We start from the raw sequence: 13,336 nt of genomic DNA on the forward strand, positions 1-13,336 counted from the left end.
CAGTCAAAAACAAATGACTTTATATCTCCGTCCCTGCAGGAAATGCCATACAGGCCTTCGGTTACGGGATAGACAACGTGCAGAACAAAAGTGTGTCTGTCCCAGCCCCCTCAGTGACGACGAAGATGGGGTCAGATTGGTCAACAGCCACCTCGGAACCGCCCTTTGTCACCATCCCAAAGGTAATAAGATTGCATCGATTTGGGTATTACAAATGTAAAATGTCATGAAGAGTCATTATTTACTGCCGGCTTGTCAATCAGGAAGGCTTTTTGATTCATATGTAGGCCGCCTCATTGTGTGAAATGGAATGAAACAGAAATGAGTTGTTGTCGTTGCTGCACAAATACACCCCTGCATACACAAATCCATATGTTTTCAATAGTTCCCAGCAACTTCTTTGCATAAATTTGTCAAAGTGGACCTATTACAAGACGAACCACAAAAACACTCCTCCTCTCTGCTTCCATGAAAGGAGGATTTTGTGTGCAGAGGCAAAATCATGGAGCTCAACACACTGCGCCATTCACATTCACATCACATTCAATCTCTATGCTTGTTAAAGCAATTGGCACATCAGAACCGACGCTTTATGATAAGACAGTTTATGCTACACCCAAGATGATGACATTTGGTTGAAATATTATATTTCTCTCTCACACAATGAAATAGTGAAAGAAATGGGAGGTGGGGGGTTTAATCTGGATTAGAGGTTCTAAAATACTGGCCCAGGGCCTGTTCTCTGCTGAATGCCGTCTACTCTGAAGACTGCAGTCAACTCGGCAATAACTGAGTTCACAGTCAGGAGCAGAAAAACATCAGTCTTTGCTGTGCTGCACGAATGCACGTGTGTTTGTCTTTTAATAGAACTGTACTTCATTTTCTTCTTCAAATAAAATGCGAAAATGACAGAACCACGTTGTCCACCAAAGACTCCCTCCCTCTGTCTGTCTCTGTTGAACAGGGGCAGAAATATTTCACTGCACTTTGGGCCAAATGGAGGTTTTTCTTTTCTTTATTTTTTTTATCTAGCTCTTGAGTTTGATTAGTTTTCACCATGAAATATTGTCCTCTTTTACAGATGTGTTTTAGATGTGCAGTGCAGCCTCCTGGTGTAAGACTAATGATGTTTTTCACCTTTGCAGGAGACCTAGTTACCAAGCCCGGCTATATCAGACACTGACTGTGTAAAACTGTACTTCAACCGTCTGCAGCTGTTGCTCCTGTTTATGTTATTGTTAATGTCACATTTCAGCAACTATTACAGATATACACAAAATCCGAGCAGCGTGCAGTGTTTATGAATGCAAATTTGCACGCTGAATGAATGACTCCCATTAAGACATCTATTTTGAGTAATTTCAGGGGCTTTCACAGCCATTAAATGGTCACACTGCACCCGAGTCATGCAGTATTGTCCTTTACGCAGAACCCCTCATTGTTGTGAAGACAGCAAATTAAAACTTTAAAAATGTAGCGAAGAGGAGAATTAATGAACAAGCACCTCCGATAACAATAACAGCGTGCATATGGGAAAGGTGTTGGAGAGAGGGGACGGCGAGGAGGGAATGGATTGTGGAATTGCTCTCTCCAAAGGTTCTGTGTGTGTATGTCAGTATTGATGCACCGCTCTGTGCCTGTCTCACTGCAGCATGGTGTTTAATTTATTGTAAAAATGGTAATTAGGAAACAATAAGACGTGTGATTACTCAAGCAGGAAGTTTATAATTAGAGAGGGAGCTGGTAGGGACATTTTGGGCGGCCCTGCGTTCTCAGACAACTATGCCTGGCAATTAAAACTTGTCAAACTTCCCTGGCAGATAAATTGGGGGAGTGTTGTTATGGTATGAGTCCTCTTGGCAGAAGACTGACTGTCCAAGGCTGTAAATCTTACGCTGGCCAGCGTGGCCCCCCTTTAGTACCACACACACATGCTTCCACGCACGTGTACAAACAGTATGGGTAACAGAATACATTAGATTTCTGACGGATGGTTGGACGTCAAACGACCCATAATGTGAAGCGCAGCTGGAGATGAGTGAGTATAGGAGAATCTGCGGTCTGTGACTAAGCCTGTTCATGTCAGTCATCCTGCTCTCTTATGGCGTATAGAATATTTTCCAGCTAATTTAGATGCATAATTATTCAAAATGTCACCGCCAGTGGTTGTGGGCTTTATCCCATGCTCAGTGAGTAAACATGTGGGCTGAAGCTTGGTCCTTGGAGCCTTGTAAGTCAGTCGGGTAGCCATCACAAGTCCTGCTTTGTTTACATGGAGAAAAACAATAGCTATTCACAAATATTAACATTTAGTATAGCTTGACGAAGGAAATCGTAAACTCCTAGTGTTGTCTTTGCTATATTCCCAAGGTTGGTGTGGGTCTCACAGAAAAGATGGATTTTGTGTGACTCATAATTGCTATCCTGATTTGAATCCTAATGTCCTCACTTAACAGATCCCCCAACAAGGAACTGTTTGAGTTTAACTGTTAATGTTTAATTTCCAATGTAATATAAACCAACTTCTGTATGTTCGTATCAACAGTTTAAATAAAAGCTTGTGATATTTTCCATCCTGTGCGTGTGAGTAAACGAGTGCGTGTTGTGACATTGTCTGTATTCCGTCACGGTGCATGCGCGCGTGTACGCATGTGTTTGCGCTTCTCGCCGCGTGTTTATGCGCGTGTGTACCTTCTCATGAGCTTGAGTGTATGTGTGGATATTGGCTGCAGCCAGAGATCTGGACTCATGTCAACAGGCTGCTGCCACACATCACTGCCCTTGCTAATTAATTGGCTTTTAGTCGCGGATGTGTTTGGTGCATTGTCAAGCTACCCATAGCTCCCCCCCCCCCCCCCCCCCCCCCCCCCTCTCTTTTTTTGGCAACTGTCATTTAACCATCTCTGTGTAGAGCGCAGAGAATGCACATGCCCAGGTAGTGTGATAAATGCAGCTATTTTTGTTACCCCTCCTTCCTTTTTCCCTTTGGAGGAAAAAAGAAAAAAATGCCTGTCCTGTTAATATAATTCAACACTTTCTGTTTCATTATTTATTTTCTCGTTCATACGTTGCCCTGTTCAGTTGGAAGATGAGGTGCTGGTAGATAACATCTGAGTAGATGTTTTTTTTTTTTTTCTGTGTACAGGGAAATGGACCAAAGTGCAATCTCTGCAAAGGTTACATTGGTGAAGATGAGTTGAGGGGATGGTGGTGGTGGTGGTAGGAGGAGGAGGAGGAGGGGGTGGAGGAGGAGGAGAGAATGTTTCATGTTCCTTATGATGTGGCTCTGTATTGCTGTGCTGGACTGAAAATGGTGCCTCCGCAAATTGAGCGAGACTACTTTAACTTGCAGGCAAATGGTTCTGCTTTGTGTTACAAGAATCCCAGAAAATTGAAAAAGTATTCGAAATGCTAACAATTTTATGGAAAAGCACATAATAAGGCCATTGTAGTGTGGATATAACAGAGGAGCTCTAGAGGCCACGAAGTTTAATATCTGCGCTGATATGTTCCCGCTGCTCTCTGCCATTATGAGTGGTAAACATGCACCGCTTTCTCTCAGTTTGCACACTGTACATATGTTTATTTCCTATTGTGCACAAGAATAAACATTGTGCCGGTTTGATTGTGCACAGTCAAGCTGCATACAAGGGGTCTAGCAAGTGTTTTGTTCGGCGTCTATTCACTGTAATTTATGCCTTATAAAATATTGAAAGAAATCCACAGCTGCTGTTGGCTTCTGTGGTGTGTGTTTGGCTGCGTAGCATGTTTTTCTTGTAAATAAAGTCTGTAATGATAGCTTTAAAAACTGTTTAGAGACTTGCTGGCACAACCTAAAAGAGTGGGAAAAAAAGGAAAAAGTCCTCACAAGTAGCTTTCCTTTGTTGCCAACTTGTTTAAGAAGCAGAGAGCATACTAAGCAGCATGGGCTTGAAATATACTTCACATATCAAAACATTTGGTGGATCAAACACTTAATGTCGGAGCCAGAGTGGGTCTTCCATGGTTACATGTCATCTCTCACTCTAACTCTGACTCTGCGACTCTTGTTGTCTCCTCAGCTCGGCTCTGATACTGTCCTGCCTCACCTTCCTCCCGTGCCCTGTTTCTCTTTCCCCTCATCAAATGCCAGAACAAGAAAGCAGCACGAGTGACTGAGTCATGTCTAACCTTTACACGTCTCTCTTTCCCCCCTGTGTGTCTCTCTATCTGCCTAGTATCCTGAACCAAGAGACGGTGGCCTGGGCGAAACCCGGGGCCTGCCAGAGGATCACTCTGCCTGTCTGTGTGCCAGCGTCTGGGCTCTGGTTCCCGGCCTGGCTTTGGCTCTGGTCCTGGCCCAGCATGCCTTATAGGAGCGCCAGGAGGAGAAAAAAGAGGTCATCCACCCACAAGCTGATCCCAAAAGCAGAAGGTGTTATTTCTGAGACTGATATTAAGAAGGCTGAATCTCTGGGCAGTCGACATGAATGGCATTTGTGAAAGAAGAAAAAAAACAAAAAGAAGAAAGAGGTGGAAAATATTGAAATTTTACAATTGTGAATTTGTTGTTCATTTGATGTATTGTTAGGGACGGACCAAAACTGTGATGAAGCACACAGCGTTCAAAAGGACCCTTGATAGGAGAGGCCACGAAGGCTGTTCTCTGGGAACGACTCTCTCCCTCCGACTGAGACACAAAAAAACCTGGAGGACTGAAGCCGATCACGTCAAAGACTTCTGCACAATTGTCACAGGGAGAGAGGGAATGAGCAACATAATTAAAAGAAGACAGGATTGACAGTAAAGAAATTGTTGCAGAGAGAAAAAGGAATGAGCACAAGGTAAATTGGGTAGGGTGAGAGCGAACAGAGAGGAAGAGAGAGAGAGAAGAGACATATTTCTGCTATCAGTCACAGTTTTTTTTTTTGTCTTGAATTGGTTCTCGACTTAATCTTCTCTTGGATGAGCAGACCACAAATTTCGGGGCGGGGATGGGGGGGATGATTACATTCTGTCTCTTCAACACAAGTGTAAACTCTAAACTGTAAAGCCTACTCAGTGTTCTAAGTGTTGGTATAGTATCCGTGACCATAATCAATCTACCGTACTGCTCTTTCATTTGGGTGCTACCTTTAGCTTTTTTTCAGTGGTCAGAGAAAACAACTAAAGGTGGCGACGTTACCAGTTCATGGTTCTTTGGTCATTTGAGATGTTGTTGTTGATGACTGTGGGTGTACGCCATACGTCCACCTGCACATGTGTATATTTCTGTCTCTATGTATATAAACAACACTTTTCTTTCATTCAGCCGAATGATATCCCCAGTACCTTGAATGGACATTACTGTACACTAAGATGACTCTGTATTGATTATTGGTACTAATGGAAGGCCTTCATTATCTGCGTTTATATTTGTCTATAAAGGTTTGATCACAAAGAATGTATACAGGGATGAGATTAAACGAGCTCAAACTGCTTGGAAAGCCATAACCTGTGTGTGAGTATCATACTGTGTTCACTGAGTGTGTGTGTGGACAATTATTGCGATGTGTGTGTGTGTGCGCGTGTTTACACGCAGGAGAAAAGTAGCTTATAAGGCGCAGTTTAAATTGCCAGTGTGGGAGTTCACTCTGTCCCCTCGGAGAGCAGAGGTTATGATGCATGGTGTAATTAACGGCTGGGTTTTTTGTAAGGACAGCAACCAGTTTTGGAGAGTGCATGTCCCGGCCTTTTAACTCTGTTTTTCTTCTTTTCGTAGAATATTTTGAAAGGTCTCATATTGTAGGAGTCCAAAAACATCCTTAATTTGCATACATATTATATGACCATATCTATTACCTGAAAATATTTTGTTCAATAAAATCTGAACCTGTCCTTTAAAAAGTTAACCCTTTGTCCAGAGTTTATATCAAGCGGACCTCAAAACAAGGCAGCTGTTCAAGAGTTTGACATTTTAGAAAATACACGATGGGGTCTCTTCCTAAGAATCAGATGAGAAGATGAATTGATTCCCTTCTCATATTTGTAGGCTAAATATAAATCTACTGACAGCATTTGGGTAGCTTAGCATAAAAACTGAAAACAAGGGGCAACAGCTAGCATGACTCTGTCCGAAGGTAACAAAATCTGCCCACCAGCAACTCTGAAGCTGACTAATAGAGAGGCAAAGTCCCACCCCCTTCCAACCCTATGGGACCTTATTTCATTACAAAACATTTTTTAAAAATTGTACCGTAGTCAATGAGGAGAGACAGATACATTTTTGATCCTGTTTGACTTGTGCCATGAATCACACATATGGTGTTTGTTAATTTCAAAGACAATTTTGCAAGTCAAGAAAGTTACAGTTTGTCATAAATAAAGTTAAACACCAATTAGTTTTGTGTAAACCCGCTCAGTGAACTACATCCTCTCCCCCATTCTGCATCACTAACTTCAACATGGCCGCCACCAAGGCACAGAAAGAAAAAGGTGAAAATTGCAAAAAAACTGTCCATATTGACAACTGCAGTTATGTGCATGGAGAGTTCATCAGTTCTGTGAGCTGCTGATATTCAGGACCAATTCTGGTTTACTTTCTCAAAAAGATTATCTATTAAAATGACAAACATCATATGTGTCTTTCATGGCACAATTCAAACAGGATAAAGAAATGATTTGTCACACTCCATTCACTACCACATATATTTTTTCTGAAATAAGGTCCCATGGTAATTCACCATTCACTACATGTATCAGCATTTGTATCATAAATCACTTCCTGTCCTCCATCTGCAGTTTTTGCGCCATAGCTACGGAAACATGTGACATAATAGAAAAACAAGCTATTAGTATGTCATGTCCTGCTTGTTGAGTCCTTACTCAAAGTGAGGTGTAAAAGGAAGGAAGGACATTTTAAAAAGTCTTTATTGTCATGGCTATATCATAAAAAGGGCAATCATTAAAAAAGAGTTTCCACCATCAAACAGACAACACCATGAGGCCCAGGGGCCACAGCCAAGAGGACCCAGATGTTTTTGTAATCTATTTTTTCTGTAAAGGCTTCCCCCTTCCTTACAGTGTTTGGGTTATTAATCTATTTTGTATGTTGTAAGCATGTAAACATCTCTTGTGTTTTTATGCTTCATTAACTTGAATTTGTTTCACCTGATATGTCATCATGTGGGTCATGTGATGCCTCCCATTGGCTGTAGCCACTATATAGGTGGGGCCATTTGGTGCTGTTTGTCTGGAGCCCAGGAGAAGACCTGATGGTCGAGACATGTCGGCGTTTTTTCTTTTTTTTTATGATTTAGCCACAACAATACATGCTTTTTAATATTATATATTATATATGCCTGGATTGCCTTTGGAATTGACCTTTTCTCCCATTTTCCAAGAGCACACGACACAATGTTTGGCCTACATTGTGTTAAATAGAGCAACCAGTCATCTTCTCTTTCTTCTGTAAAAGTGATATGTTTGGATTTAATGGAGGGGACTATTTACCTTGAGCTTACAGACATGAGAGTGGTATCAATCATCCATCTACATCCTTTCAAAAAGTGGTCTTTTTATACCGACTTTGGACAAAAGGTACTTTTTTCAGGATTGTTTCAGGTTTTTTCAAGTGCTTTCAATACTCAAAGGCCTCATGTGTGCACATGTGTGACTCCACTGTAAGAAATGAGGGGCAGACTCAAAGAGTCACATCCTCTGCAGCGCTAGATATAAATAAATAGATATAAGTCAGAAACAGGGACACAGAAAGCCATTTTGGATGATACCCCCTTGAGTTGACTGGTGATTTTGTTAGGAAAAGATCTCATCATGGCTGGTATGGACAGCAACTCTAATCTATGGACATGTTAGTGCCATATTGAAAATCATGCTGCATTCTTCTTTTTAATCTGATCACATTTCAGCCCTCAGGCCCTCTTCAAGTTCAACAACCATACTTAGTCGCAGGCACTGGTATTTTATATAGGCTACACCCTAATGGCACATGTGATGGTGATTAGACAATCATCCTCCAGCACAATGGAACAATCAGGAGGCCTTCAGTGGCTTGTTTGTTCCCACCCTAGTGGTTGAGGATGATCATGATCTTGAAGAAGGCCTGAGGGCCAAAACGTCGTCGGATTAAAAAGAAAAATGCATACGGAGCCAGCATGTGGAACACTTTTTTCTCTCCTTTTGAGTGTACTTGCAGTCCTTGGTGTATGTTACTTTCCTATTAAATAGTAAAAATCTTAACCTAGTCTCCAGTGGGCAACTTTCACTATTTTCTTCATCCAATCTGCTGCGGCTATCACTGAGAGGACTTATGCATGATATTTGTTCTGTACAATAGTAATAGTAATAATATACTAGCAAACAAGAACAGGCAGACTAAATAATTTTGGACCTACATTTTAAACAATATATCACTATGTTTATACTAGAATGTTATTTTACCCATGATTTATTGCGACTTCTTTTTAAAACATACACCCTCACACATGTGCTGAACTTTCTTGGGGATGTTTGCACATGAAAAATGCATTTCTGTATGTTTTTGCATACGTATTTTCTTCCCAACAGAGAATGAAGGTTGACCATTGCTGATATACAATTAGTGTCTCCACTAAAATGTTTATGCCTTCAGGCGGCACATACAAATAAAGTGTTGTGCCACATAAATGCATGCTACTGAACCAAACATCTTTATGTTACCCGCTGATTTAGAAAAAAAGGTTTACAATCTGTCACAGGAACAGATGTCAAAGTAAACGCTGCTCAATATGTTATTGTTAACTGTGGTTGCACTATATACAGTGTGGCCAGGTCTGGCAGAAATTACAGCGATTTTCTAAACTGGTGGGTTTACTGCTCTGGGCCTCTGAGAATATAACATGTCAAACATTTGAATATGATTTGTATAGTTTTTCACCGTGAGCTCCACATTCAGCACATTTGAACAGTGACACTGTGTTTGATGTTTTGGCTCAGTCATCTTGTTATCATTTTGGATGTTAAAATATATGATGACTGCGAGGTAAAAGGTACAGACAGTTCCATTTCAGGGAGTCTTCACCAGTCTTATAACTAATAATTACACATCACTCATCATTTCAACCTCCAAAAGTATTTTCAAAGATAAAATAATGCAGAATACATTAGCAATTTGTGCTTGCTGTCTACAACCTGCACACATCTCAAGCATTTTTAAAATCAAATATTGTTTCTGGCAGCGCAGCAGCACTTTTGAATTATAATGCACCTCTTTAAAAGTTTACAAGCTGCTCTCAATTACCCTCAAGGCATGATTTTGAGATATGGCTGCCTAAGTTAAAAGAAAAATATGAAGTAGGTCTTGTGTGCAAAACAGTTATATGCAGTGGTGGAAAAAGTACCAAAAATGTAAAGTTACATTACTGAAATATTACTCAATTACAAGTAAAACTTCTGTTAAGTAGGGGTGGTGCTGATAACCAGTATCAACAATAACCGTTATATTCAAAGAATGAAATATTCATATTGTGCTAAAAATATAAAATTATAAAATGTTTCTCTCTGTTCTTAGTATGTTACAGTAGGTGGCTGTAATGCGCCTCAACACATGTTGCCAACTGCCACACAATGGGACAAGAAGAAGAATAAGCTGCAGAAACAGTTAACTGTTAGCTCACTAGTGTGTGGCCTGGATCTCATTGAATTACATCTGCTGCATCTGCTGCAAAATCCTGTCGAAATGACAGACAACAATTTATGGTTATGTAGACTTGAATTTTATTCATTTGACGAAAAAAACACAAACAAAGTTGACATGAATTTGACAGAGGGCCTTTTTTTTCAAATTTTCTATGATAGTGTGACAGCCCTTCTGGTATTCAAGGTCCCCTTTGTAAGAAAGTAGATTTTTGAGTCTCAGCCCCAACTTGTCTAATACTGACGCTTTGGGATGGCGACAACTGGTCTACAATCCCAAAATGTCAGTATCTGACAGGTTAGGAATGAGATTCAAAAAAGTACAAAGTATTCTTCTCAAACATTAATAAGTATTAATTACGTTTTAACTGCTGATGTTGCATTATAATGCATTATCAATAGCAGGCATTCAATCAAAGGGGGTTCTGTTTCTCCAAATCTTCTAAACTACTCCCAACTCCTGCGCTGTCCTGCTCAGTGGTTGTGGTCACCTCTCCAAACCTGGGCCTGCTGCACAGTTTTTATCTGTTTTGGGTTTTTTTGTCCGTATGTCAGGTTTTCATTGGCCCATTTGTGATCAGGTAGAATTATTGACTACAAAAATGCAGATGAAAGGTTTAGATATGAATCCGAATTGTACTCAGTACTCAATAATGATGTCAAAAGTAACTAAGTAGATTCCAACGTGAAATGCATACTGAAAGCAACATTATGTAGAAATTGACACTTTGTTTTTGAGTGCAGCACCACCATCATAAATACAAATCCACGTGTTTAACAATTTGTAAGACGTAATATAGGTGCTAACTACAAACAAAATTCTTTACGTCATCTCTTAATGTGTTATGTGTTGAAAACTTGTATGTAAAGCTGTGATCCCACCCTCTCACTGAAGTTACATAGTGCAGAAACAAGTGATAGGAGGGTGGAGTGGCTGTGACAGAGACACCATTCACCCTATTACAAGACACTGTACCATCACAATGATTCTGAAGCTGCTATTAAGGTAAAAAGTTACATAATGTTACTTTAAGTAAGTAAAGTAAAATTAAGTAAGTAAAATTACAGACATGAAAAAATACATAATTATAAATAATAATAAAGTACAAGTACCCAAAAATGACTTAATTACAGTAATTTGACTTGCTGTAATTAGTTACTTCCACCCCAGTTGAATGTAAACATTTCTATCTAACCATCTATCTAAAACACATCAACCACATCAACAGCATCAGCCAGGTTTGGTGTTTAAGAATCAAAAAGCATCTGACATCAACATTAAACAATTTCAGAGGAAGAAATCCATCAAAGATGAAGCAGAGCTGCCAAATTCTCCGGCAGCCCCAGTGGTCCATAATGCAATCCAGCTATAATATAGCACAGACCCCATCGCAGACACAACCCAGTGCTCAAGATTGATTCTCCAATACAGACATGGATCTTTTTATAGCATGAAAACCTTATTATTTTTCTATATTTACATTTTCACATTAAATTAAAAAATACAGTGTACAGGAGCTCACTACAGAGAAATGTGTTCTTCAAGTTTGACACTTGGGCCCCCTTCACCTGCATTCACTTACACCCCTATGTATTTTACATTGTGCCTGAATAATTTAGAGCTGAGTGGAGTCTACAGCAGGATTATTACAGGGAGAAGGTAAAATGCAAACAGACTGCGGCATTGGTGCCTGGATGATAACAAGACTCCGGTGATGTTTCTGGGTTATGTACTGTGAGAAGTCACTGCTTGACACTTCATGTTCAACCCTTTTGACAACATAAAATGTTTTTTGGGCTTTCAATTTACGTCAAACCGGAGCTCTTCAGGCCTACGCAGCATGCTATAAACATGAATCACAAAGTTTACCTGTTAGCAGGATATTCTCCTCTATAAATGCACAAAAGTGAACTTCTGCCACGCTGTGTATATTTTACAATCTGCTCTATCAGAAAATTTATAGCTAAAAGCTCTCTGGGCTTTCTGTGTACGCAGCTGTCACCAGAACAATGCTGTCTAGACCTCCCTGCCTATTAATCAAACTTTGATTTGGTCAGTTTGTTGCTTACTTTTCAGAAAAAAATGATGACGCAGTATGAGTGATTATATAGTCAGCTCCCCATAAAGTCAATCAAAAACGGGTAGATAAATTAAAGGTTCTGACATGTTGGAAATGCAAATAAACTGATCAAAATTCAAGCCTCCCTGGAGTGAGTTTGGGGTGAAAAAGACAGCAGATCAGCAGTTCTTACACAGCGTAACAGAATGTATATGCAGGAGACCTACACAACACACAGCACAATTTAGAAATGTATCAGGGGTTTCATGGCAGATATTACCTGTTCCAGGAGCGCAGTGATGGGACAGCTTGAAAAGGGAATAAAGTGCTTTTATCAGAGAAAAAAGTGAGCAGTGGGAGGAAGGTTTGGATGTTAGATTTAAAGCCAAAATAATATAGTTATCTGGCTGCATGATCCTGGCAGGGAAATGCATTGGACATGTGTCTGTGTGTGCACAACAAAGTGCTCAGCTGCACAACTTTAAACCAGTTGCAGAGTCGTGATCGCTCCTTTTGCCCTTGTGTCCTTGCATTCCTGTGTTTAAACACCAAGTACGTTTCTGTGTGTGGCGGACATGTGTGTTCACAAGGCTGTGTGTATGTTGGGTGGGAGTAAAAAAAATAATAATCTTGAAACGGGAAATCTGCAAGGAGAGCATTTTTTTTTTTTTTTCTCAAAAGGAATCCTTGTGGAGTCCAGTTTGTTTCTTCCTTTTACAGACGGGTAGAAGAGGAGAAGCGGAGGGGTTTTGGGGGCACGGGAATAAGAAAGCGGCAGGTAGCTGTACATTTCACAGTTGATTAATGAGTCAGTGGGATGATGTCTCTTATCAACACTCTGCACATGGCGGTGGGAGAAGAAAGGTTTACCGGGGCTAGGAATGCTCCAATCACAGACGGCTCCCATTGCCGTCCCATCATTCCTTTCTGTGCTCACCCACCTGTTTTTGAGGGGCTCTCTTCTTCTCTTCTCCACAGCAGTTTGTGGCTGATGCAATAGGACCCCTTACTCTGCGTTAGGTAAGGTGCCAGCGAGTTTTGTCTGTACAGTTTGTGATACATCTGTATCATGGTCTTTGTTTGGAGATTACCACAGAAACTGATGTAAACGTTTGTAATAAGTTGTTAATGTGGCTGATGTCATCATGCAAGAGGAGAGTCTAGTCGGCTGCCAGCAGACAGCCAGAAAAAGATCCGCCAGTAAAGTGTTTGGTAATAGTTACAGATGTGCTTGGAAATATATCACTTTCACGCTTGACAGAACTAGATGTTTGATATAAACTCCTGTTTATCAAGTTTGATACGCAGCCTGGATGTGTTGATTCTTGATAAATATGTATGGCATGCACTAATGGCTCTCAAAACCACTGTGATATGAGCTGAGAATGATAGTTCTTTGAATGCCTGGGAAGAAAAATCTCAGTCACAGCATGTATCCTTCGCACTGCAGCACACTGTGAGAATAAATCACATGGTTAAAAAAAAGAGAAAAGAGAGAGCAGCAGACAAATAAATTCAAAGTAATGACCTGCTCCTCTTGTTTTGTGTGTAGTATATATCCTTGTGAGATTAAATATTACTTCAGAAGATGTTAAGATGTTTTGTCCCTAGCAGTAAATGATTTT

At 40.4% G+C, this 13,336-nt stretch overlaps 1 protein-coding gene across 1 annotated transcript in view; it reads left to right on the forward strand.

Moving 5' to 3' along the window:
• The window catches only part of LOC140996639 (GDNF family receptor alpha-2-like), a 58,200-nt gene extending 52,728 nt beyond the window's left edge, over positions 1 to 5,472 (forward strand). The window contains exons 8-9 of the mRNA XM_073467085.1: positions 40 to 182; positions 4,218 to 5,472. Of these exons, the coding sequence (XP_073323186.1) occupies positions 40 to 182; positions 4,218 to 4,355 (281 nt within the window). The 3' untranslated portion in view covers positions 4,356 to 5,472. The remainder of the gene's footprint in view (positions 1 to 39; positions 183 to 4,217) is intronic.
• The last annotated feature ends 7,864 nt before the right edge of the window (positions 5,473 to 13,336 follow it).

Source organism: Pagrus major, chromosome 5, assembly GCF_040436345.1.
Source record: "Pagrus major chromosome 5, Pma_NU_1.0".
Taxonomy (NCBI): domain Eukaryota; kingdom Metazoa; phylum Chordata; class Actinopteri; order Spariformes; family Sparidae; genus Pagrus; species Pagrus major.